Source organism: Poecile atricapillus, chromosome 10, assembly GCF_030490865.1.
Source record: "Poecile atricapillus isolate bPoeAtr1 chromosome 10, bPoeAtr1.hap1, whole genome shotgun sequence".
Taxonomy (NCBI): domain Eukaryota; kingdom Metazoa; phylum Chordata; class Aves; order Passeriformes; family Paridae; genus Poecile; species Poecile atricapillus.
The window spans coordinates 20,022,928-20,046,684 of record NC_081258.1 but is presented as its reverse complement, the minus strand read 5'-3'; the positions used below and the strand labels follow the sequence as shown (position 1 = coordinate 20,046,684).

At 42.6% G+C, this 23,757-nt stretch overlaps 1 protein-coding gene across 1 annotated transcript in view; it reads right to left on the bottom strand.

Annotated features, from left to right (window-relative positions):
• BANP (BTG3 associated nuclear protein) overlaps positions 1-23,757 on the bottom strand; it is a 109,638-nt gene that overhangs the window by 50,250 nt on the left and 35,631 nt on the right. The window contains exons 8-11 of the mRNA XM_058846033.1: positions 11,798-11,965; positions 6,364-6,494; positions 4,325-4,387; positions 2,492-2,536 (exon numbers count right to left, since the gene is read on the bottom strand). Of these exons, the coding sequence (XP_058702016.1) occupies positions 2,492-2,536; positions 4,325-4,387; positions 6,364-6,494; positions 11,798-11,965 (407 nt within the window). The remainder of the gene's footprint in view (positions 1-2,491; positions 2,537-4,324; positions 4,388-6,363; positions 6,495-11,797; positions 11,966-23,757) is intronic.

Here is a 23,757-nt window from a genome sequence, read left to right as displayed (position 1 = left end):
AGCTAATAGAACACATGTGGAGGTAGACAGAGCTCCTCTGGAATGATTTCATTCATTCCATGGACAGGGATGCCAGAAAAACAAAATCTGAGCTCAGAGCAACCACCAGGACAGAGGAGACAAGAGAGGGGGGAAAAGTTTCAATCAGCAAGTGGCAAAATTCCGCAGAACAGCAAAGATTCGGTGCCTGAAGACCTCGGAGATTTCCCTGCTAACATTTCATGGAAGGAACTTCCCAATTTCCTCCTTTCTGAACCTTTCACTTGGAACTGGGATGGAAAAGCTGCAGCAGCAGCAAACCTCACCTGCACAGGGGAACCTCCAGCACCTGCTCTGTGCATGGGAAATCACGGAAAACAGGAATTTTCACTGGGAAATATTCCCAGGGAATATTCAGCAGCCAGGTTCAGATTCAGTTTTTAGCGGGGATCGATTTATTATCCAGCTGAAAACGCTCAGTCACAGGATCCCCACGTTATTCCTGATTATCCACATTCCCATGTCCCTGGACAGAGCGATTTAGGCTTCAAAACATCCAGGAAAAAAGGCTGGAAAACACTGGACAGGTGGGGAAAACCCCAGGAGTTTCTTGGAGCAGCTGACTGGAAGCTTTGCTCTCATCCCAGGACACGTTCCCTGCTCTCATCCCGCTCCTGGTGCCAAGGAGAAGGGATCAGCTCCAGCTCCCAGCCTTAAACCACGAGCAGGGTTTAGCTAAACTCGTTTAACTCCTTCTCCTGGGCAGTTCTGGGAGCTCCCAGCAGAGCTCCCCCACCCCTCAGTGCTCCTCACCCCTCCAGTGTTTCAGCTGCTGGTGAAGATTTCATTAATTGATGTTAAAAATCCCTTAAATACCTGCTTGCTCCTGCTTTTTAACCCACTAAAAAATACTCATTTCCCAGCAAATACTTCTGGGAGTTCCTGGGAATGTTCCTGGCTGGTGATGCTCAAGGCACTTTCACACCAAAATGAAGGTGAGTGTGTGAAGAAAAAGCAAAAACCCAGCACTTCATCCTCTGCTTTAACCAAAGTTTAAAAGCAGAGCTCAGAGCACAGTTAGTTAAAAAAAAATTCCCTAAAAACTGAATGTTAAACTGATTTCCACAAGTGTACAGCCAACGACCACTGAGGCAGGAGCAAGATTATCCCAAATCTGCTGTGCTGAGTGATAGTACAGATAGATAGATAACATGATTTAAATCCCAAAAAAGATAATTAATCATGGTTTTCTTCCCTATCTCACATCTATGACACATGCACAGACACACAAATTTCCACAGGAATAGATAATGCAAAGAGGAAAATAATGCTGTGAGGTTTTAATTACAAATAAATTCAGTTTAATCTACGTACCACACTCTGAGAGATATAAAAGCATCCAGTATTAGTCCTGTAAGGAGGTGTAATTTGGACAGAGATATTTCATAGAGAAGGGAAAAAACCCAATAAGTACCAAAACCACATCTCAAAAAAAATCACCTTTCCAAATTGCAAATGCAGCCCTGAGCAAAGAAACATTTCCAGGTATTTATTTTCTTGTTTAAATCCAAATCCTGCCAAGTTCAAAGTGCTGGGGGATCCTCTGAGCTCCAAACCCTGCTGATGACAGAGCCTTCATCCCAAGCAGGATCCCAGATGTTTCCCAAGTTATTCAGATTCACCAGGAACCAAACAATTCCTCACATTCTGACTCAGTAATTATTGCAGAACAGAGCTAAAAATCCCTTCAATATTTGCTTGCTCCTGGCTTTTAATCCACTAAAAATGAGCCACTTTCCAGCAATGGAAACCCTGCTGATGGCAGAGCCTCCATCCCAGTTTATGTCTCCCAGTTTATTCAGCTTCACCAGGAACCCAACAATTCCTCACACTGGTTCCTGTGGCCTGGAAGCTTCTTGCAGGAGGATTTTTGTGCCCTGTTTTAGCAGAATTCAACATTTCAAGTGTGTCTGAGATCAAATGTGAACAGTTCTGGGAATCCTGAGAATCCTGAGCTCAGCTCCACGTTCAGGGACTCCTCATCCCAGGAAAAGCTGCCTTTCCTCACCTCGTGTTTGCAGAATCACCTCATAAAACCTTCTCATCAACAAGAACAAAAGCAGATCTGCTTCTCTCAGCACAGCCATGCCATGAAAAAGGATAAAACATCAAAGAAAACCAAAAAACTGCTCCAATAAATGTTGGGTTCCTGGGGACTGAGGCCACATCTGGTGACAGAGAGCAGACAAGAACCCCCTGTGCACTCTGTCCTCAATCCAGCTCCTCCTTGGAGAGGGAAGAAACCAAAAGAGGGAGAAAACAGAGGGAGAAAACATCTTGCAGGAATGATGAACCAAGCTGGGCCAAATATGAAATATTTCACTCAGGTTTTAGACTTTTGTGAGTTATTTATTTCACCAGGAAGGCCCCAGAGTGGCTTTGACTCTTTAAAACAGGCACTAAAATTAGATTATCCCAATGAGTATCAAGGAAAACTCAGTGCTGCTCCTACCTGCCCGTCCTGACCCACGTGGACTTGGTGTATCTGCAGGTTTCCCTGGAAAAGGAGAGAATGGATAATCAGCACAAGGTTGGGATTGCAAAAACTGCAAAACATCTGATTCAATATGAAGGAAATCCATGAATTTAGAAAGTTCTGCTGAAGGTTCTTTAGGCAATGCAGCTCCAAAGGAAGTTGCACACCCAGCATGTTTTGCTTTTGGAAGTTACTGGAGAATCTGTTTTTATGCAAAATTTTTCTGAGGTAAAACTTTTGGTTTTCCTTCTTTACATAAACCTGCAGATTGAAATCCAAGCCTTCCTAACCCAGAATTGGCCATATAACACTTTTACAGGGTTGCAGAGCTATTTACTACTTGTTTTTTATTTTATCCTCATTCCATACTGAAAACCAACACAGTTCTATTACAGGGATTCCATCTATAACCAAATAAATAAATAAATAAAATCTCAATAAATCAAAGTATTTTAAGCTCCAAAGTCCAATAAGGAAATCTTTATGACATGAAGTTTTTATTCACATGCTCACAGATGTCTTTCCAAAAGTACACTTGGATTAAGGAAAGGCAGCTTCCCAAAAGAGCCTTGCAGTGAAACAGCACATTTTGGAGGACAAAATCCCCATTTCTGTGCAGTTTCTCTTGCTGGCAGCTCCTCTCTCACTTGTGTACATTGTCATCAATTTAAAACCAGATGTTTTCATCTGTCAGGGACAAATGCAGCCTTTGAAAGTCCCGCAGACAAGAAGAGCCAGAGGATCCAGGGTGTGCTGGAACCTCGGGATCCATTCCAGCAATCTCTGCTGAATCATCAGCTTTGCAGTGGTTCTTTACCCAAAAACTCCTTCAGTTTTACGGCAGCACCACACATCAGAGCCAGGGTATTTTAATTCTTTCTTCTCTCTCTCAAGGCCTGACAGGCCCTTCAAAGGACAAGCCTTTAACTATAATATTTATAGAATTTTTATGATAATATTTATTCTCCAGTAGCTGCCTGTGTTAACAATATTCCTTCACAAAGTGGTTTTATGAGCTGTGATTTGGGTTCTTTGGACAGGGATTAAACCAACCCAGGCAGATCCACTTCCCAGAGAGGGAAAAACCTTGACAGGGAAATGGGACAGATTCAAATTGTTGCCTGTATTAATCTGATTTTTCTATTCCTTCTTCATTTAAAAGAAGAAGGAATAGAAAAATCCAAGAGCAGTTTTAGCAGTCATGAGATTTTTAAATAACCAACAACTGCAGCAAATACACAGGGAAATCCACCTGGATTTGGGAGCTGAGCCAAAATTGGAGAGTTTAGGATTGAATTTATCCATTTCCAGTTATCCATACCCACTTATCCATCCAATTCCACTGAACAATTTTTCTGGAAAAAAAAATTAAGAAGTGCAAATGCTGCAGTGCCAGATGCAGGAGTGAAGGGTAAATTCATTCTGGAATATTTCTTTATTAGATGGTGGCTGAAGGTTTCTCCAAGTCCTGTTCAACCATGTAAGGCTCTGAGTGCTCTGAGCACGTTTAGTTCATCAACCTAAATAGAATAATTTCATTTTTAAGCAGTGCAAGCACCTCAGCTGGTTTCCTATTAAACTCTGTCAGCACCAAATTTCCAAAGACCATCAGCCTTATGCAACAATTAACACACATTGAGCTGTTTATGCTGGTGAGGGAGGGAAAATATTAATCAAACTAAAATAAATATAAATTATAATAATAAAAAAGAAACCCCAGAGACAGAAGTAGCAGGTTCTAAACCCCATTTTCTGCTGGTTCCAGCAGGTTCTCTCATTTTCCCTCAGCTCTCAGGGCTCTTTGCTCACCTCGCTGTCCTGCGTGATCTGGACCTGCTCTCCCTGGGGCACCTGGGCTATGTGGAGATGGCCCTGTGGGATCCACAACAAAAGAAAACACCAAGGAGCATCAGAGGAAAATCACAACCCCAGGAAGCAGCTCCTGCCTTGGAGGCAGCAGAGTTTCATGGGCAGAAGCAAAATGTGCAATCAGATCATTGAGGAGCTTTAAAAAAGCAAAGTGCATCTGTACTGCCCCAGCTTGGGATGGAAATAAAAGCAGAGGGACTTGGACCACAGATTGGTTCATTTCCACATCAGGTGAAGGAAAACAGGAATAATAATAATAATAATAATAATAATAATAATAATAATCTAAGAATTTGTTATCTTTTTCTATCACCTTTGTTGACTCAATCTTTAATTCAATTTAAATATCTGGAAAGCTCAGTTTTAAACCAGATATACCAAGACATTAAATATCTCCAAGAGTGAGGTTTCCAAGGGTGTCTCATTATCCACCTCTTTTTGCTCATTCACTGGAGCACAGGGCACACTAAGGACTCTCAGCTGCTGGGATTTGGCAGAAAATCATTAATTTGAACAATTCCCCTGATTTGTATTGATGAGATTCTGCCCTGATGGTTTTAATCCTGTGATATTTGGTCTTGCTGCCCACTCCCACCTCTCTCCTGGTGCCATTTGATGCCAGCAAGGAGAAGAGTGCCTGGAATTCCTTGTGCATCCTGCCCAGCCACTGTGATTTACCTGAGGGGAGATTGGATTCTAAATAACCTCCCCGAGGTTTTATAAAGCTTTGTGTTCATTTTAATATGCCTGCATGAGATTAAAGATAATCATTTGGAATTCTGTCAAAGGCCCCTCTGATTTTATAACACAAGAACAATTGCCTGTGATTTTCAAAGACACACAGATCCCTCTATTTCCAACAGTTTCATTTCCTTTGGAAGGAAACTGGCTATTTATAGGGAGAAAAACCACACTGAAAGTGTCCCTCTGACAATAGGGGCTGGAGAGAAAATTATAGCACTGCCCAGCCCAGGGGGAGATTAAAATCACTTTCCCTCCTTCACATCAAACTCTCAGCGCTCCCAGGAAAAAGATGGAATGTTTAGAAGATCCATTTATGGTGGTTTTTTTTTCCCTGGATTCCACAATTTGAAGGATAATTAGTATATCCAGGTCTTTTAATGAGGCAAGTTTTTATCATTCCCATCTATGAACAAAGCATCTGTTCTATTAAAGTCATACATTTCATATAATTTTCCTTTCTATCTTGTCCTTCAAGACTTGAAAAGTACTTTTCAGTCATCAGTTAAATCTCACCCACAGATCCATTAAGAAAATCCACTTTGAAATTCTACATGGAATTCAAAAGACAAAGAAACTCCCAGGAGAATACTGAAAAGTTATGGCAAAAGTGAAGTGGAAAAGGAGGATTTCCACCCAGTTCCTGCACAAAAAGAATTATTTCATTGAGGACACTTGTTAAAAACAATTTGAATTTTGAACAATCCTGTGGAACACAAGAATTAAAGTGAAGGTGTTTTTTTTCAGAGTACACTAAAACCACAGATTAAAAACCATCAGGCCCGATGGTGGTGGGAGTGTCAGGCTTAAAAAATGTCAATATTTAGAACTTTCACTGATGGACAACACAGCTCAACAAACACACATGGGAAGGACTCAGCTCCCAGATGTTCAAAAGTGCCTGAGAATGCAATTTTACAGAAAAAACAAATAAATAAATGTGATTTTGTTTTGGAAGTCACACCAGAACTCCCTCTGAAGTGTAAATCACTAAGTAAACACAGCCAGGAAAAGGCTGCTAATTCTCTATATAATAACCAAACTGCATTAATTGTGTGAGCAAATCCTGCATGGATTTTTTTTGCCAAATAACTCTAATTTTATTATTATTTTTTTTTTCACAAGCCTGCAGTGTTTATCTTCTGGAAAGCTGAAGTGCTGGCAGGTTCTGGTTTCAGGATCCAACATGACACAGAGCTGCTTTGGGAGGAGGGATTTAGGAAAAGTTGAGGACATACTACTTGGACTTGTCCATCCTCTCCAATCTGGTGGATCTGGACCTGCTGAGCGTTGGCCAGGGCGTAGTGCAGGGCCTGGGGCTGGTTCTGCTGCATCTCACTGGAAGCTGACACCGAGCTCTGGGATCCCTCTGGAAGGAAAAAAAAGAGACCAAATTCCAGCTTGATTTGATGTGAATACCCCAAACCGCTCCTAAAATCACCTTTTGGAATCGAAATCGCAGATTCTGCAGCTGTAAAAGTCCCATCAGAAGAAAACCACAGAGTTTTCCTGAGGAATTCAATGGTTTTTGTTCACCTGAGAACGATTTCTGCCACCACCACCCCAAGGACACCTTTAAAAACCCATCCTGCCTCTTGTGAGAAATGAAATTATCTGATAAATAAAGGGAATATCCCAATTGTTTTCCAAGATCCATCCCCTACAATTCATATTGACACACATCAGGTCTGGACTTGTGTTTTTGAACCTCAAAATGACAGGTGGAGTTCTTGATTTATTAAATTTAAACACTCCTCACACTGCAGAGTGGAAATGCTCCTGAAAAGGGAATGTTAAACATGAAAAATGGGAGTTATCTTCATGTAACAGGGACAAAAACCACCAGGAAAACCTCAGTGGGATTTCCAGAGGGTAAAAACTTGCATTGGACACGTCATAGATCCATTTTGAGGTTTTCCAGCTGCAGGGAAAGGATTTTTTCTAAACAGAAGAAGCAAAAGGCAAGTAAAAAAGGACAGAAACCATTAATTTTTAATATCTCTACTAAATACTCCAAGATTTATTCTGCAAACACACTGTTAGTTCTGCTGGAATGAGCTTTATCCACTCAAATATTTTAATGGGAATGTTCTTTAATAAAATCAGCCATTTAAGAGGGTTTTTTTTTTCCCTCCTGTCTGCAAATGTTTGAGCAAAGATAATTTTGAGGTTTAGGTCTGAGCATGGGAACTGGGAAGTCCAAACCACTGAGTTAATATTTATTTATTTGTTGAAAAGTTGGGTTGTTTAACAATTCAGGCAGCTCTGATTCTGTTAAGGAGCTGGAACACAGAATTCCAGCCACAAATTTCCACAGGAAACGAGGGAAACACAACAAATTCCACGTTTTTGCCTGTTGGATGCACCTTTAATCCCTCACATCTCAGCAGGTAACTGCAGAGCTTTTACAATTCCAGCTTTTCCTGAGCTGCTGCTGCCTGGAATTTGCTGCATGGAATTCCAGGTGGGACTGAGGAATCCCAACTGGCTGAAAAGTGCTGAACATTGTAGAAGAAGTGTCCCATCAATCAAATAAAAATGGGATTTTTTCCAACTGGGATACTGTTGGCTTTGTCATGGCCACTGGAAGGAATGAATATCCTGGAAAAATCCTTCCCTGAGCCTCTGGTTTTCACTTTTTCTCCCATTTCCATTAATTTATTCCTAATATTTGATGCAATTAATTTCTCTATTTTTTTTAATTTACAAACAGCATTTTGTTGGGATGACTGAGAAAATTCACTGTTATCATCTGCTCCTTCAGGGCTCCCAGCAGGATTCCCTCAGGATTCTGAGGGACAAATTCCCTCAGGATTTTGAGGGATAAATTCCCTCAGGATTTATTATTTCCATCGTGTTTCCCAGTCTTTTCCTATGGATTTCAACTGAGCTAAATCACAACTCAAGTCAAACCACAGTATGCAAATACAGAATCTTTCATTTATAATATTTATTTTCTGATTAAGTTATGCAATAAAAGATTATCAAATAAATAAAACATACAGCAGATAAATATATATTTTATCTATATTTATGATATTCACATATGGAAATGCATTTATAAGTGTAAGGCCCAAAAGTCTTGATTTTTAAGTCATTTTTGGCTTCAAAGGAGAGAAATTATTGTGCTTTTTGGAGGTGCAAGAGGAGCCACAGCCTGGATGGAAACACCCTGGAGCCCTCCTATGGTCACCCATAAATAGATTTAAATTTGGCTTCAGTGCAACAACCAAAATTGGGTTTTTTTCCTTTGTTTTGTTGGATTTTTTTTTGGTGTTTTTCTCTCTTAGGAAGAAAGAAAAGAGAGGATTCAGCCACATCTGAAAACAAAACATCCTTTATGAGTCCTGGTTTCCCCCCCCCTCTTCCTCTGGGAGCAGACAAAGGGAATATTTATATTATTTTATAAACATTCCCCACTACAAACAAACACAAGCATGAGGAGCACACCCAGCTCGGGGAGAGGAGCTGTCAGCAATCAGAAATCCCTGGAAACCATTGAGCCTCACATTTCCAATCTGGATTCTTGGAGAATCCCTGGCAGGAGGAGCCAGAGCTGAAATCCAGAATTTTCCATGAGTTCCCAAGGGATGACTGGAACACGAAGTGCCACGTTATCCATGGAATTCCCAAAGAACCTTCAAGGATGTGTGGGTTTAATTCTCAGCTAAAATCGCTTTTTAAGGCAAGAGCTTTGGTGTTTTCTAATCTGTTCCTATTCCACTTCCTATTTATCTGTTGGGGATTTTCATTTTCATGGAATCATGGAATTGTTAAGGGTGGAAAAGACCTTTAAGATCATCAGATCCATCACCAAGGTCACCACTGACCACGTCCCCAAGAGCCACACCCATGGGATTTTTGGACACTTCCAGGGATGGAGACACCACCACTGCCCTGGACAAAATATCCCAATGCTGGACAACCCTTTCCATGATGGAATTTTTCCTGATTCCAACCTGAAATTCCACTTGAGGACGTTTCCTCTCAATCCTGTCCCTTGCTGCCTGGGAGAAGGGACAGATTCCACAGCAGGAGGGATTTCACACTTTGGGATTCTGGAATTACAAATTGTTTTCCTGGTGCCCAGAGCTCCACCCTCACAGCTCTCCTCACAAACAGTCCCAGCAAGAGAAGGGGAATGGATGGATTAACCATCCCCAACCCCCCAAAAAAGCAGGAAAAAACCCTTCCAGAACAATGGAAATAAACCTGTAAGCCATCACCTCCCCCTGCCTCAGCCCCCAGTGGTGTGGAACAGCTTTGAGGATTTGGCTGCACATCCAGTTTTTAATGTGACACCTCAGCACAGGCCTAAATCTCCACATAAATCCCAAAGTCAGGGAATTAATTAAAAATTCCAACATGGAAAACTGTGATAACAGCTTGAACAATCTGCAAAGAAATGAAAAGAAAGGAAGAAGGCACTTTTCAATTAATCCTCCTCCCAAACCCCTCATTTCCTACGGCATTCCCTGCACAGACTCCAGCCCTTTCCAAAGGAAATTATCATGGCAGCCACGTGGATGTCTCTGCTTGGGAAAAACATGGGCAAAACACAACTCAGGTACTGAAATGTTGGCTCCAAGAGCAGAGCAAACCACGGCAATCAACACCTCCTTTCCAAATAAAGGCAATGGATTCAAGCAAAGAGGCAGGGAAAATCAGGAAAAGCAACTTCTGCCTGAGTTTAACAGCCAATTCAATGGAGAAAAATCTTAATTAACATCTCTGGGGGTGAAAGACAAAGCAAATCCATTTGTGTTTTCCCACCAGGCTGCCCAGACATGATTTTCCCTGCAGGTTGACCCCCTTGAACACCGAATTCCAAGCCTTGGAGGGTCTGTGGGCTCAGCCTCCTGCTTCGCTGTCGTTTCCAGAGTTAATTTTTCCATGTGATGAACAGAGCAGAGAGGAAATCTGTTGTCACTTCTCACCACACTCCAATCAAAGCCACGTGCTCCAGGAAATGTTAATCCCAGCAAGCAGGAAAAGCCTCAAAGCTTTGGCATTTCCAACAAGTGCAAGAGGAGTGAATTTGAACAACAATCCTGTTGTGACGCGAATAATTCAGGATTATTAATTGTGTGCACAATAATTCATTTTAAAAAAATTAAAAATCCCAAATAAATGAGGTTGGAAGTGGCCTCTGGAGATGATCTAATCCAATGTCCTTCCTCAAACCATGGGCAACCACGACTGCTGGCTTTGGGCTGCACCCAGGTGGATTTTGATGTCTCCAGGGATGGTGACAACCTGTTTCTGTGCTCAGGCATCCTCAAAATTCCTCAGAGCCAGGGAAACCAAAGCCAGGGCACAGCTGGGTGAGTTTTAAGCTGCCACATTTGTCCCCCCCCTGCTGCCACAGCACTGCTGAAATCCCAAAGGTTTGGGATGGTCTGGGTTGGGAGGGACTCCTTGCACAGCCCAGGCTGCCCAGAGGTGAATTCAGGCGGTTTTGTACCCCTGGAACATTTTACTCACAAATCAATTTTGTGGAACTGAGAGGAAAGAAATGGATCTTCAGCTTAACTGCAACAAGAAACCCACCCAAACTCATGATCCTGCAGGAATCCACTGACTCTGAGGTTTACATCTCTACAGGTGTCTCCAAACCTCCAAAACAGATTGAAGATGAATAATTTGGATAATAAATCTCAACACCACTCAAGGAGTACAGGCTAATGAGCACAGGCTGCAATATCCACCTACTGCTGCCTTTTTATCCTGAAATACTGATTGCTGAAAGACTGAAAGTAAAAACCCCATCAACATAGAGGGCTTATGGTTATCATTACATTGATTAGTTGTTTTAATTTGAGGATTTTGGATGTGATTCCCTGTTCCAGCACATAAAATTTTCCATTGAAAGCAGATTTTGTCATTCTTTGCATGAGATACAGTGGTTAGTGTTAACATGCAACCAAAAATTTTATGCAGGCAAATAAACTGACTTCCTTTTCTTTGGGCTGCCTTCCAAAGCCCTGTTTTTAATATCTAATGTACAAAAGTCCCAGAACACTGCTTTATATTAAAAGCATGAGCCAGAAATGTCCTCAGAGAATGCTCCTGAGGTCAGGATTTTTCATTTGTTATTACGATCCAGGCCTCTATACCTAGGTGGAAACATGGAATCACCTACAGCACATTTCATGTCTGCAGAGGAAAACACTTCAGGAACAGCGTTTAGCACGTCCCACTGAATGGTGTGAACACACTGGGAAGGATTTAGTCACTTGATTCCTCTTAGGAACAACAACTGCAAGGATATTTGGACTTTCTACTCAAAAAAACTGAGAGTGGTAAAATTACAAAAATACAGCACAAAGCTGCAGGAGCTGAATCCATGGGGGTGGACGGAAAGCAGGCTTAGATGGGATATTGGGAAGGAATTCCTGGCTGGGAGGGTGCTGAGGGCCTGGCACAGATTCCCAGAGAAGCTGTGGCTGTCCCTGGATCCCTGGAAGTGTCCAAGGCCAGGCTGGAATAACCTGGGACAGTGGAAGGTGTCCCTGCTCGTGGCAGGGAGTGGAATTTGAAGAATGTGGAATCCTGGAATGGTTTGGCTGGAAGGGATTCTCAGCACCAAGCCAGACAGCCTGAATTAAAATTCAGGCAACCTTGGAAAGCAACAAAATGTTATTTTGTGGTGGGGGAAGGTTTGGTTTTCACCTGAGCCACTGTAGGAGGAGGATGAAGGTGTTCTCCTGGAGAAGCTTTTCACAGCCAGGCTCTGCCCTCGCTGCTTCCTCCTCCACGCTGTCCTGCACTTGGAGTCGATGCTCTGCTTGATGCGGTACCAGTCCGACTCAGTGATGCCAAATTTGTAAAAGAGGTGGCCTGGAACGATGGAAAAATGAGAGAACAATCAACACAAACCTGCATTTTCCAGAAAACACGGAGAGGACACAGCCAGTCCCACACAGCTCTGTACCTGTGCAAAGACACCCGAAGCTGAGCAGTGACAGAGCTCCAACAAAACTTATTCCCAAAACTTCATCTGCACAGCTCTGGATGTAAAAAGTGCCAGCAGCCCATGGAATTTTATCAGCTGCACCTGGATCCGTGGAAGCTGCACTGTTACATCCATGCTGTGCCAAAAGAGGATCCAGAGCCAAAGCTGGATCAAGGATTATTTCTCACTGACAGCACCCCACAGTAAGTCTGATTGTAGAATCAGAATAAATAATTAAATATAAAAATATCATATTTGACAAATAACCAAAAAAAATCAGATACAAAATAATAAATAATCAGATATGCCAATAATAATCAATAATCAAATGATCATAAATCAATATCAAAACAATAAATATAATCAATATTCAATAATCAAAACAATCAATTTTCAAATAATCAATAAACAACAATCCAATATAATAATCAAATATAAAACTGCTGAAGCAGGAAACTGCATAAAACTCCCTATAAAGAAAAAAAAAAATAAACTCTTTTAAAGCTTGGTTCAAAATTGATCCAAATCCAGTAAAAAACCACAACTCAAAATGAGGATCCTGTGCACATTTACTCCCAGAATTTGGGCATTTTAAGAGCCTCGGGATGACCTTTGCAGCCCTTGGTGCTAAGTTGCCAAAGTGTTCCATAAACACTTTAAAACTGGGAATGGGCTGTAGAACTGGGAATTTAACTGGGAATGTTGTGCATTGTCAGCTCGAATTATTGCACACTTTCACCATTTCATTGGGAGCTTCTGAGGGTTTGGATTTTCCTAAAGCACCAACACTTGAGAGCAAAAAGAACTCCAAGCTGCCACAGCTGCAGAATAAAAAAATACCTGAAAAATCCGTTATTTTCCCACCTAAAAAATAGGGAGATGGATTTTTATATGGACAAGTGGAATGGCTTTAAACTGACAAAGAAAAGGGTTAGGTGGGATATTGGGAAGGAATTCTTCCCTGTGAGGATGGGGAGGGGCTGGGATGGAATTCCCAGAGCAGCTGTGGCTGCCCCTGGATCCCTGGAAGTGCCCAAGGCCAGGCTGGAATAATCTGGGATTCCAGAAGATTGGCATAGAATGAATTTTAAATCATTTCATCCCAATCCATTCCATGATTCTCCCTCCTGGCCAAACTGATCATTAATCAGTGTGATAAGGAATGGCCAGGAAATGCTGGCAGACACCACCAACCCCATGGAGAGAACAGCTCCAGAGGAAACCATGGAAAACAGACAACATCCTCACCAGGACAGGGGCAGACAGGAAAATTTCAGCCTACAGAGCCCCAGAACCACCAGGGACAGATTTTCCAAGCCAGGCAATCTCATTTCCTTCCCTTAATCCATGAAATTCCCAGTTGCTGTCAGGGTGTCAAACTGGTCCAGACAATCAGTGCTGTTTACAGAGATTTTTACCACAACTGCAGACCTGCTCATGTGCAAATCAGGCCTGAAAAATTAACCCTAAAGCACAAAGATAACTGATAAAAAACCAAAATGAATTTCAGATGGAAAATCTGTGCAGTTGCTATCGCAATCTAAAACGTTGTTTTACAACCAGGTCCTTAGCAAGACATTTCCTACCGGGAAAAATCTCAACCTAAAGGCAGTAGAGGGGTTTTTAAGCAGATAAAAAGTTCCCAATGGCTTTAAAAAGATGATTTACCTGCAGGAGAGAGAGAAATCCCCCAAACATGTGCACACAATAGAGGAGAAGTGGAGCGTGCTGACTCTGCTCCCTATCCACAAATGATTCCAGGCAGGAGAGCTCCCAGCTGCCTCATTCCCAGCATGTCCAACACCAAACACACCCAGAAAAGCAGGATTTGGGAAATGAGACCCCTCACTTGGGGAAATCCATAGGAGAGAAAAGAGGAATGCTTCAGGGAGAAGAGATTTGGCTTTTTTTGGGATCATTTATTCTCAAAAAGCTGCATCAAACGCTGGCATTTTACACAGCAGAGCCACAGAACAACACAGCAAAAAATCCAGTCAGGAATATAAATCAGCACTTGGACCAAAAGACAATATTTTGGAAGATGGATGCCCATAAAAGAAGAGTAAAGTACAGGATTGGGATGATTTATGACCAGCTGAGTGTGTTTTTAGTGATCTTTTTGTGAATGGTGTCTCAAAAAAAAGGTGTTATTTCTAAACAATAAAAGCCCAAAGTTTACTTCTAGGGGGGAGGAATCTCATTTTTCCTGAACAAAGCTTTCTATGAAAAACACACCAGAGACTTAAAAATAATTCAGTGATTTCATAAATTGCAGGAGTTTGGGTGATTTCTACAGACAGAGAGATCCTGGCTGCAGCTTGGGAGATAAAAAGGGCTGCAAAGAGAATTCAGGGAGCCACAGGGGGAAATCAAGGATCAACATTCCAATCTTAGCAAGGAAAAGCTCAGGAAGAAGCCAAAAATCAGGAAAATCGAGTCAGCTTTAAAAGGCAACAGGTGCAGCAAGCTGAGCCTGGGTCAGAGACACAAGGAGAGATCTGGGGGAGTTAAATTAAAATTAAAATTAGCAACACAAGCAGGTTGGAAATAAATCTTTCTGGGGTTCTTTAAAGGAAATAAAAACTAGGGAATGCAAAGAAAAACAAAGTTTGGAAATACAAAGCAAAACAAGCTCAGAAATGCAAAGGAAAAAAAAAAGATTTGGTACAAACACAGAGGTGGTGTCTGAAATGATTCAACACTCCCAAATTTTTGGAGAATCTGCTGGACAAAATAAGGAGAGAAAGGCTTGGGGTTCCCTAAAACGAGGACTAATTATAAACTGAGAAAATCCCAGGAAAACTGTGTTCCTGAGGAAGAATCCTCTCTTTCTGATAGGTCAGAAGTCAGGGAGCAGAAAAAACAACCCCCACAGAACATCAAACTGTAAAGAAATCAAATCAGGAACAAATTGAGAAGGAAGAGGAGACATTTGGGAGATGAAAACCAGACATGAAATATTTCATCCTGATCCCACATTCAGAACCAGCTCCTCAGAACCAAACTCCATGTCAGGAGTTTCATTTTTCAAACACCCCAAGTTTGTGCTGCTTCCCATTCTCCACCAATCACAGATTTCCTTGCAGAGTTGAAAGGTAAATCAGTATTTTCATGGACTTGGCAGAGTTATGCTGAGGTGGCCCAGAAATTCCTGCTGGTTTTGGTGCATTTGGAAAGATTTGGGAAAGTGCAAAACTAACAGCCACATAAACACAATATACATTTCTATTAAATATTAAATATATTTTTTTATTAAATATATAAACACAAATATATTTCTATTAAATACAGAATCTAAGCAGATTTGGGTGACTGCTCCTTCATTTTCCAATTCCTTCTAATTTTTAAAACTTAAAGAAAAGCACCAGGATGGGGAATTCATCTTAAAGGGATGGACAGAATCCTTTTGAATGGACAGGAATATGATGGATCCTACAGGAAACAAAGGCTCAGAGAAGAGTAGGGGTTGATTTTTTTGGGTTTTGGCTCCAAAAATTCATTTTTTCTCAGCAGGGTCATACATTTGGAGTCTTTTTGATTAAACCAAGAGCACATGACAGCAAAATCTGCTGCTCTAAACACTGAGGGAGCAGAGGAAAAGCTGAAGCACCTCTGGAATTCCTCCTTGAGCTTCCAGGCTTTGATTCTCCAAACTCATCCAGGGCTTGCCCTGCCCATATTGAAATGGTTGGAAAACAGGAATTGTTTCCTTGTTTGGCAGCTGGGGGGGGATGATGTCCACAGCTGACAGACACTTCTCCCCCTCTAAATTTGGGATGTTTCGGTTTGGGATGCAGGAGGGGAGGGACCACAGGGCCTTGGAGGCTCCTCCAGTGTCACACGCCTGGAAAATCCTCCCTGACACCAAAAAATCCCTTTCCATGGCATTGCTCTCATCCAGCACGTCCAAAAAAAGACAGGAGGAGCTGCTGGGAACTTGGAGAGGGAGGAGGGAAGGCAAATTCAGCTACCAAGTCATTACTCTGTTCATTAATATTTATTGAGGATATTTGTCCGAATAGTTCATCTTTAACAAGTCACAGATTCGGAGGAGACATGAAAATTTAAGTTATTTTAAAGGTCTTTGTTCTTCCAATTAAAAGAACCTTTCCAGAAGTTTTAAAAACGAAAAATGAATGTTAATTAGGATCTATAATCCCCAAATTCCAGCAAGAAATCCCGTTCCAGAGCAGGAGAGCTCCTACACTCAGTCACACCTCAGCACCTCTCTGGAAAAGCAGCCAGGCTATTTTTACCTATTTTACAGCGAGCAGAACCTGCTTTATTCTGATTTATGGAAGGAACCATCAGCATTCAAATATTGCCATCTAGTGGGGTGTCAAATTCCCAGCGTGGCAGGAAAAGATGGATTTTTATCTGTTCCTGGGTTTGCTTCCATCCCAACTCCCCACAGGACACACCCAGTGCTCCCAAAGATTATGGAGCTGCAGGAGCAGAGAGGGGCTGGGGGCTGGGGGCAGGTGAATGAATTAATTAATCCCTGCAGAATTAATTAATCCCTGCAGGAACAGGATATTTGTGATGTTCCTGGAATTCCAGGTGTTACAGCAGTGGCCATACAGAATTCCCAGAGGGATCCTTCAATCCCTTTCCTGATGGTGACAGAACCTCCACAGCTGTTTAATAACCTGAGGACAATTATTAGAAATTAATCAATCAACCCGACAAGAAAATAATTCTGGACCAAACAGAGGGTTTATAATCTGGAAAGAGAAAACTCTTCCTGTTCTCTACTCCAGCCTTGCTCCAGGTCCCAGGTTACACCACAGTGATGACACTGGACAAATGGCATTTGCTTCTACTTTTTTCCATCATTTAAAAAAAAAAAAAATATATCCTACATTTATTCCTATTTTATCCCCCATTTTTAAAAGAGAAAACAACAGCTGCAGCAGAAACCTTCCCAAAGAGGTTTTTTCCAAACTATTCAAATACTATAAAATAAAACTATTTTCAAACTACCCAACTTGCCATTTTTTTCTTTACACACTCCTGAAACAACACTTAAAGCCCCTAAAAACGCTGGTTTTATATCCCCAGCCTCACAATTGGTTTTAGCTGCCTCTCCAGCAGTGCAGACCTGCACGCTTCAGCACGTACTTGAACTGAGTCTGGCCAAAAGGGAAAAGCACTGAGGGGTGGAAGGAGCGTGGAAACAGATGGTCCAAGTGAGCTCATACATCCATTTTGTGTTTTCTGGAGAGCCCAGGACTCACAAGTGCCTGACAACACATCCCACATCAGCAGGGACTGACAGCCTCCACTGCTGCTTCTCCAGGAGTGGAAAACTGAATTCCTCACTTGTGTAACGCAAGGACAACGAGAGAAGTGTGAGGGGGAGAGAGAAAACACACAATTTATTTTCTTCCCCCAAAATTACTGCCTTTTTTTTTTTTTTTTAGTTTATTAACAGGGACTGGCCAGGAAAATAATTGAAATCAAGAGAAGTGCTCAGGAAAGAAGCAAACTGCAGGCAGCAGCGAGTTCCAGCTGAAAGCAAGGCCAGCATTGATGCCGTGGATGAGAACTGTGGTGCTGAGATAAACTCAATGGGTTCTCCCATTATCTTCTTGCCTGGCCTCAAAAGAGGTTATCAGTGCCCTGCATGTGGCAGCATTTAATTGATTCCCAAAGCAGCAGCTCTGAGGAGCTGGAGCCAGACTCGTGCAGCTCTGAGGGAGACAAACGGGAGAGCAGCAGCAGCACCCAGCAGAAATTCAGGCTCTTCAGAGAGGAGAAAAGCCCAACAGAAAGGATTTCGTTCACTTCTAGCTTTTTAAAGATGTGCTGAGCTCTCAGACTTTGCTCCTGAGGAGGAGAGAGTTCAACAGCTCCGCAGCCTCTCCTGAGTTTTGTCCTGAGTTTTGTCCCTAGCAGGTGGCCACTGGTGGCCTCCCAGCAAAGCCCAGCCTTGCAGGGGGAGCAGAGCCCCAGGCAGGGCTCAGAGCCCAGGTTCTGACCAGCCCAAGCTCAGCAGGACCTGCTCAATCCCCTCATCATCTGCTGCTGCAGAACTGGGCAAACTCAACCCTTCAACCTCCAGTGGATCCTCCCCTTCAGGCAGCAGGGGAGCAGAAATGTCCCCCAGCACGGGAGCTGAGCACCTGGGCTGGAGCAGAGCATCCCTGCCCATCCAGGGGCTGCCAAGGACACATTTCAGTCCCTTCCAAAGAAAACAATTCCAGGCTTCTGTGATAACACCACAGGAACAGCCCAAAGCCAGTCTTTGCTTCCCAAGAACTACAGCCTGTGGTATTTAGCACTGGGAGAAGAAAATGTTGGCAAAAATTATTTCCAGGGACCACAGGATTAGCTCATCCATCAGGCACAAACCACAGGACTCCTGTTCAGGCTACCAGAGCTGGGAAGAGGAGTTGTTATCCTATAGCACGAGGAAACAGCAGATGGCTTCAGCATCAGGGAGCCTCAGGAAATTCCTGGGTTGAGCTCTGCCACTGTCCCAGACCTCCAGAGCATCCGTGGCTGATTCCTGAGGGAGCTGGGGAGGGATTGAAACAACAATTACCAATATTCAAATCACAGAAATCCATCAATTTCTGGTGCTGATGAAATGTTAAAGGCACAGGACAAAATGCCAATTTGGATCATTTTTCTTCAGGCTCTCCAGCAGTCTCCAGACGGAATCCAAGGTTTGGATGCACCTCTCCAGCTGCTGATGTTCAGGATTGTGGTGTGTAGATGTCACACTTTTAAACCATGGGATGTTATTCAATACCCTAACAGGCAGGAACTTGTGGGATATTCAGAAATGAGACATGAGAAGCTCAAAATTACAAACAGGAAATTAAAGGAAAATCCAAAAAACAGGTACAAATATTAGGAAGGAAATGAGGAAAAAGGAAAAATTGGTAGAGTTAATAAAAATGCAGTAATAAAAAAGGCTTTTGGAAGTGGGAAAGTAAAAGAAAGAAGAAGGAAGAAGCAGAAAGAAGAAGAACAGAAAATAGTGATGACATTCTGTATTTATAATGGATGTCCTCAGTACCTGCAGTGGTTGTTTAGGGCACCTGAAGGGAGACAGAAGCTGGAGAAAGATGATTTCCAGGGGCCTGGAGGGACAGGACACAGGGAATGGATTCCCACTGCCAGGGGCAGGGTTAGCTGGGATTTTGGGAAGGAATCATTCCCTGGAAGGGTGGGCAGGCCCTGGAATGGATTCCCAGAGCAGCTGTGGCTGTCCCTGGATCCCTGGAAGTGTCCAAGGCCGGGCTGGACGGGGCTTGGAGCAGCCTGGGACAGTGGAAGGTGTCCCTGCCATGACAGGGGGTGGCACTGGATCTTTAAAATATAAATATAAATAATTGGTGCCCACAGCCCAAACCATTCCAGGATTCCATGATAAACATCCCATAAAACAGCACCAGCCTGGAGCATCCCACAAAACCAACCCTCTGCTGAGAAACATCCCAGCTCAGCTCATCCATGAGAACTTCCTGCCCTTCCTCCAGTATTTCCAAGCAGGATAATCCCTGGGAAGGACAGAAATGTGATCTAGCTGCTGTTTATCCTGCGTTGTTATTAAGCTCAAGCTCTCCACGAAAAGCTGGAGCAGCAGTGCCGAGCTCCCCACACGTTTTCCACGCCACCAGTGGCAGCCTCAGCCGGCCCAACCTGCCTGGGCTGGGGCAGGAATATTTATATTTATATTTCTCCATACATAAACTCATCCCACTGACATCAATTCCACAGCCAAATGTGTTTCCTATTAAGCAGCCGTGTGTGGGCTGCAGCTCCAGAGCTGGTGTGTGGATTTTTGGGAAGCAGAGCCAGTGTTTAATTCCATTTGGCCTCTGCTGAGGACACAACTCCTTTCAGAGTGTATTAACATCTCTTTCAACTCCTGCAGTAGGAAAAGTGCTCCCATCCCTACTGGAAGCAATGTTTTATATAACAGGAACACCAAGCTTTGATGAGGGATTTCTTTCTGTGTCGCGTTTCTGTGTCTTAAAAAGTGAAGTTGTTTGGCATTTGAAGCAGAAAATGCATCATTCAGAGTTAAAAATCAGATTTTATCATTAGGCATTCTCAGCTAGCGCTTTGTTTTATGGTATTTAGAAGACAGGAATGTATTCTGGATGAAATTAAAGGGAAAGGGGAAAAGTCACTCCATGAAAATCTTGGAAGCAGATGGGAAAATTCGCCCAAATTTTTCCCCACCGTTTCCTCCCCTCTGTGAGCACTGGAGGGTTTGGGTGGGGGATTTATGTTTTTGAGTTGGTTTTTTTTCCAGCAACAATCCTGTCCCTAACAAGAGAGTTATTTCCACGTGCATAAATAATTCCCTGAGCAACAGATGCTGTCTGGAGCCAAAACTGGAATTTTGGGGTCCAATAACACAAGGGCACAGGTTCCTCTTAATGCAATTCATGAGTTTGGATCTCCTTCCTCCCTCCACCCAGCCACAAATTCTGCATTAAATTTGCAGGTTCTGAGCTTCCATCCTCTTGGAATAATTAACCAGAACTGACAAAAAAGTGGAAAAATGATTGGTGAGAGTCTGCAAAAACCCATGTGCAGAGCAAGAGGCTTGCACAGAAATAACATACAAAGTTACACACAATAATATATAAAATATGTGTATATATAAATATATGTTATAAGTGACTAATAAAATTTTGTTTTCATTTAGTTACTTTGATTATTTTGAAGAATAAGAACTACTGGGAAATTTTCTTTTCTGAGCTTCAGAAATCCCCACTCCATTTTTTCCAGCATGCCACAGAAAATCATCTTTTCTATTACACCATTTCTTATAACTGCAAAATTCTGAATTTGAGAATCTGGTTTTTTCCAACTCGCTCATGGAAATTGTTGTAAAATCTCCAAAGAGCTAAACCTGTATTTTCTGTTAGGCAAAGAAAATTACAACTGAGGATGTTCTTGGATTGTATTTCACCAGCTCAAGTCTCCATTTTTAGCAGGGCTGAGGTAATGAGCTATTCAATGACAGAGATTGTGCTTAAATCATTCTGGTTTCTTGCCCAAAAACTCTCCTCAGTACCACTGCCACCCCACAAGCAAATTCCTACCACAAGTGAAAATTTAAACTTCCAAAGATAAACTTTCCTCTCTTCTTGTGGTAAACCCTGTGCAGAGCATCAAGAATTTTTAATAAACACACAGCTCTTCATTTTCTATACTTTCTGCATATTACACAAAATACTTTCTCTATTAAATACAGATTTGCTTGGTGTTTTTCTTATAGAAAAAAACAACAAAAAAAAGGGATGGAATATCTTTCCACTGACAAACTGCAAGAAACTTGAAACAAAAGGAAAAATAAAATCCTTTCTATTTCCTTGGGCTCCTCTGGCTGTGATTGGCACAGGCCAGGCCGATGACATTGGATTTTTCATTTCAGTTTGAATTAAGTCATCAAAGCAGGATTGCTCAGAGCAGAAGCAAACCCCGCTGTGGGGACCAGCACCGAGGGGTTCCCAGACCAGGGAAACTCGGCTTTGGGGTGATTTTCTGGGAGAACACTTCAGGGATGCAAGGCAGACGTGTGTGGACTGGGAAAGGGGATATGGGATGGCAGGGTGGAATACAGGGATGGGATCATGGCTCACACAAACCCAGCAGGAGCTCTGCCACTGAGCTGAGCACGGGCACATCCTCCAGAGCCGAGCGCTCCACATTCCTCACCAGGCTGCTGGAATCCAATTCCACTCCCACTTAATCACTTCCAGTGATGACATATGAGGTTATTAAGTGAAATCATCATTTCTAAACCACTGTTCTCACTGTTACATTTGCTGCTCCATCAAGTTCTCGTGTGTTTTCTTTGCTGGTTGCCACAGGATTCTTTGTCCTTGCCGGGAGCAAATCCCCAGAAGCATCATCATTTCACTGCCCAAACCAGTCTTCTCTGGCCAGATCCACACAGGGTCTATTTTTTCCAGAAATCCCTGCTTTTTTATGGCCTGGCTCCCAAAAGAAAACAACACCCCGGCCAACAGGAGGAAGGAATGAAGTTGTTTCAGATACCTGGATCCCCAGCTGTGCTCATGCCATCAAAATCAGACACTGATTGCTGCTCATGATCCCCTGCTCTCACATCTGGGCCATCCCAGACCTTCTCCAGCTGCAGGGATCACTTCCATAATCCAGTTTCTTCCTGGTCAGAATGCCTCACAGAAATGACATCATCCTGAGCACTTTGGGTCACATGGACACATTCCTTCCCCATGCTCACACTGGCAAACTTCTCATCTTCTCCACAACCACTTACAAACTGACCCGTGTGATTTGTGCTCTCACATTTAAGGGATGGGAAAAGAACTGTCTGGGAATTGCTTTAACACTGGAATAGATCCATTTCTTAGTGTTTCTAAAAGCTCTTAACAAAAATCCGTGTTTTAATCATCATTGAGATTGATGAGATCGGCAGACAAAAAGGCTTTGGAGGTCAGCATTAATTTGAATTAGCAGCTCTCTTAAAAATACAGATTTAATGTGTTTGTAAAAGAAGCCTGAAGTCTTCTGCTTCAGGTAAATAATGATGCAAAAATTACCCAAATGCAGTCACCTGAATGGGTTAGATCTGGTTTTCAATTTCCCAAAAAATAGCCTGAAAACCACTGGAAACAACAGGAGATAACAGGAATGTGTTTCCTGTCATCATCAAACACCATTCCCATTCCCTTTCCTGTAATTATCACACAGTCACTTCTTCAAACCCCACCCCAAACAATCCCTTGCTGACCTGTTCTTAAGCCTTACCTGGAGTTTCAAATTGCCAATTCCATACAAAACTCACCAGCAGAAGAAATTATTCCCTCTCCAGATCCGCTGCTGACCTACCCAAAATGTGACTAGAAAGAATCTTGTACCAACAAGACCTCCTGGTTTATTAAAATCCAGCTCAAGAATCACTCCAGGGCCTGCACAGACACCCCAACAATCCCAGCCTGTCCCTCCAAACACTCCTGGAGCTCTGGCAGCCTCAGGGCTGTGATTCCCTGATTCCAGTGCTCAACCACCACCTGGCAGAAGACACTTCTCCCAGAATCCTGGTACTGCTATTTTATTGGAAATAAAGCACAGGGAGCAGATTTGGCTGCCCTCAGTGTATTCACTAGGAGTCGCCACACCAGAACACGATGCTCACGTCCAGATTCCTCTTTTCATTTCAAACCAGTGGCTGTGCCTTTGTTCTATATGAAACCACATTTGATTCCTTTTAAATTATCAAATATTGTGCCTTTAACACAAATAGCATCAGTTGACAGCTCCATAACAGCCTAAATAATCCAAAGGCACATGGAGCAGACAGAAATCCATCGGCATCCTGCGCGTTCCTGCTGTGAATCCACAGATTTTATGATCCTGAGACTGCCAACTTTCCCCATCACAACCTCAGCAAGTCTTTTGAAACAAGAGACATAAATGGGAAGTCAAAAACTACGGTTCAAGACCATGCTGGTTTGAGCACTTGAACAGTATTGGAATTTGTGTTACTTATTATTTCTACAATATTTACTACACTCACAAAGAAGTCAGAATTCAGAATAAAAGACTGAGGAATTTCTGGTGAATACCCACCAACTGAAATAAACCAGCCCATTAGGATTTCTTCCTAAAAACCCCTAAACCTTCCCCATAAACAAAAGCCACCAGAACATCTCACCCCACA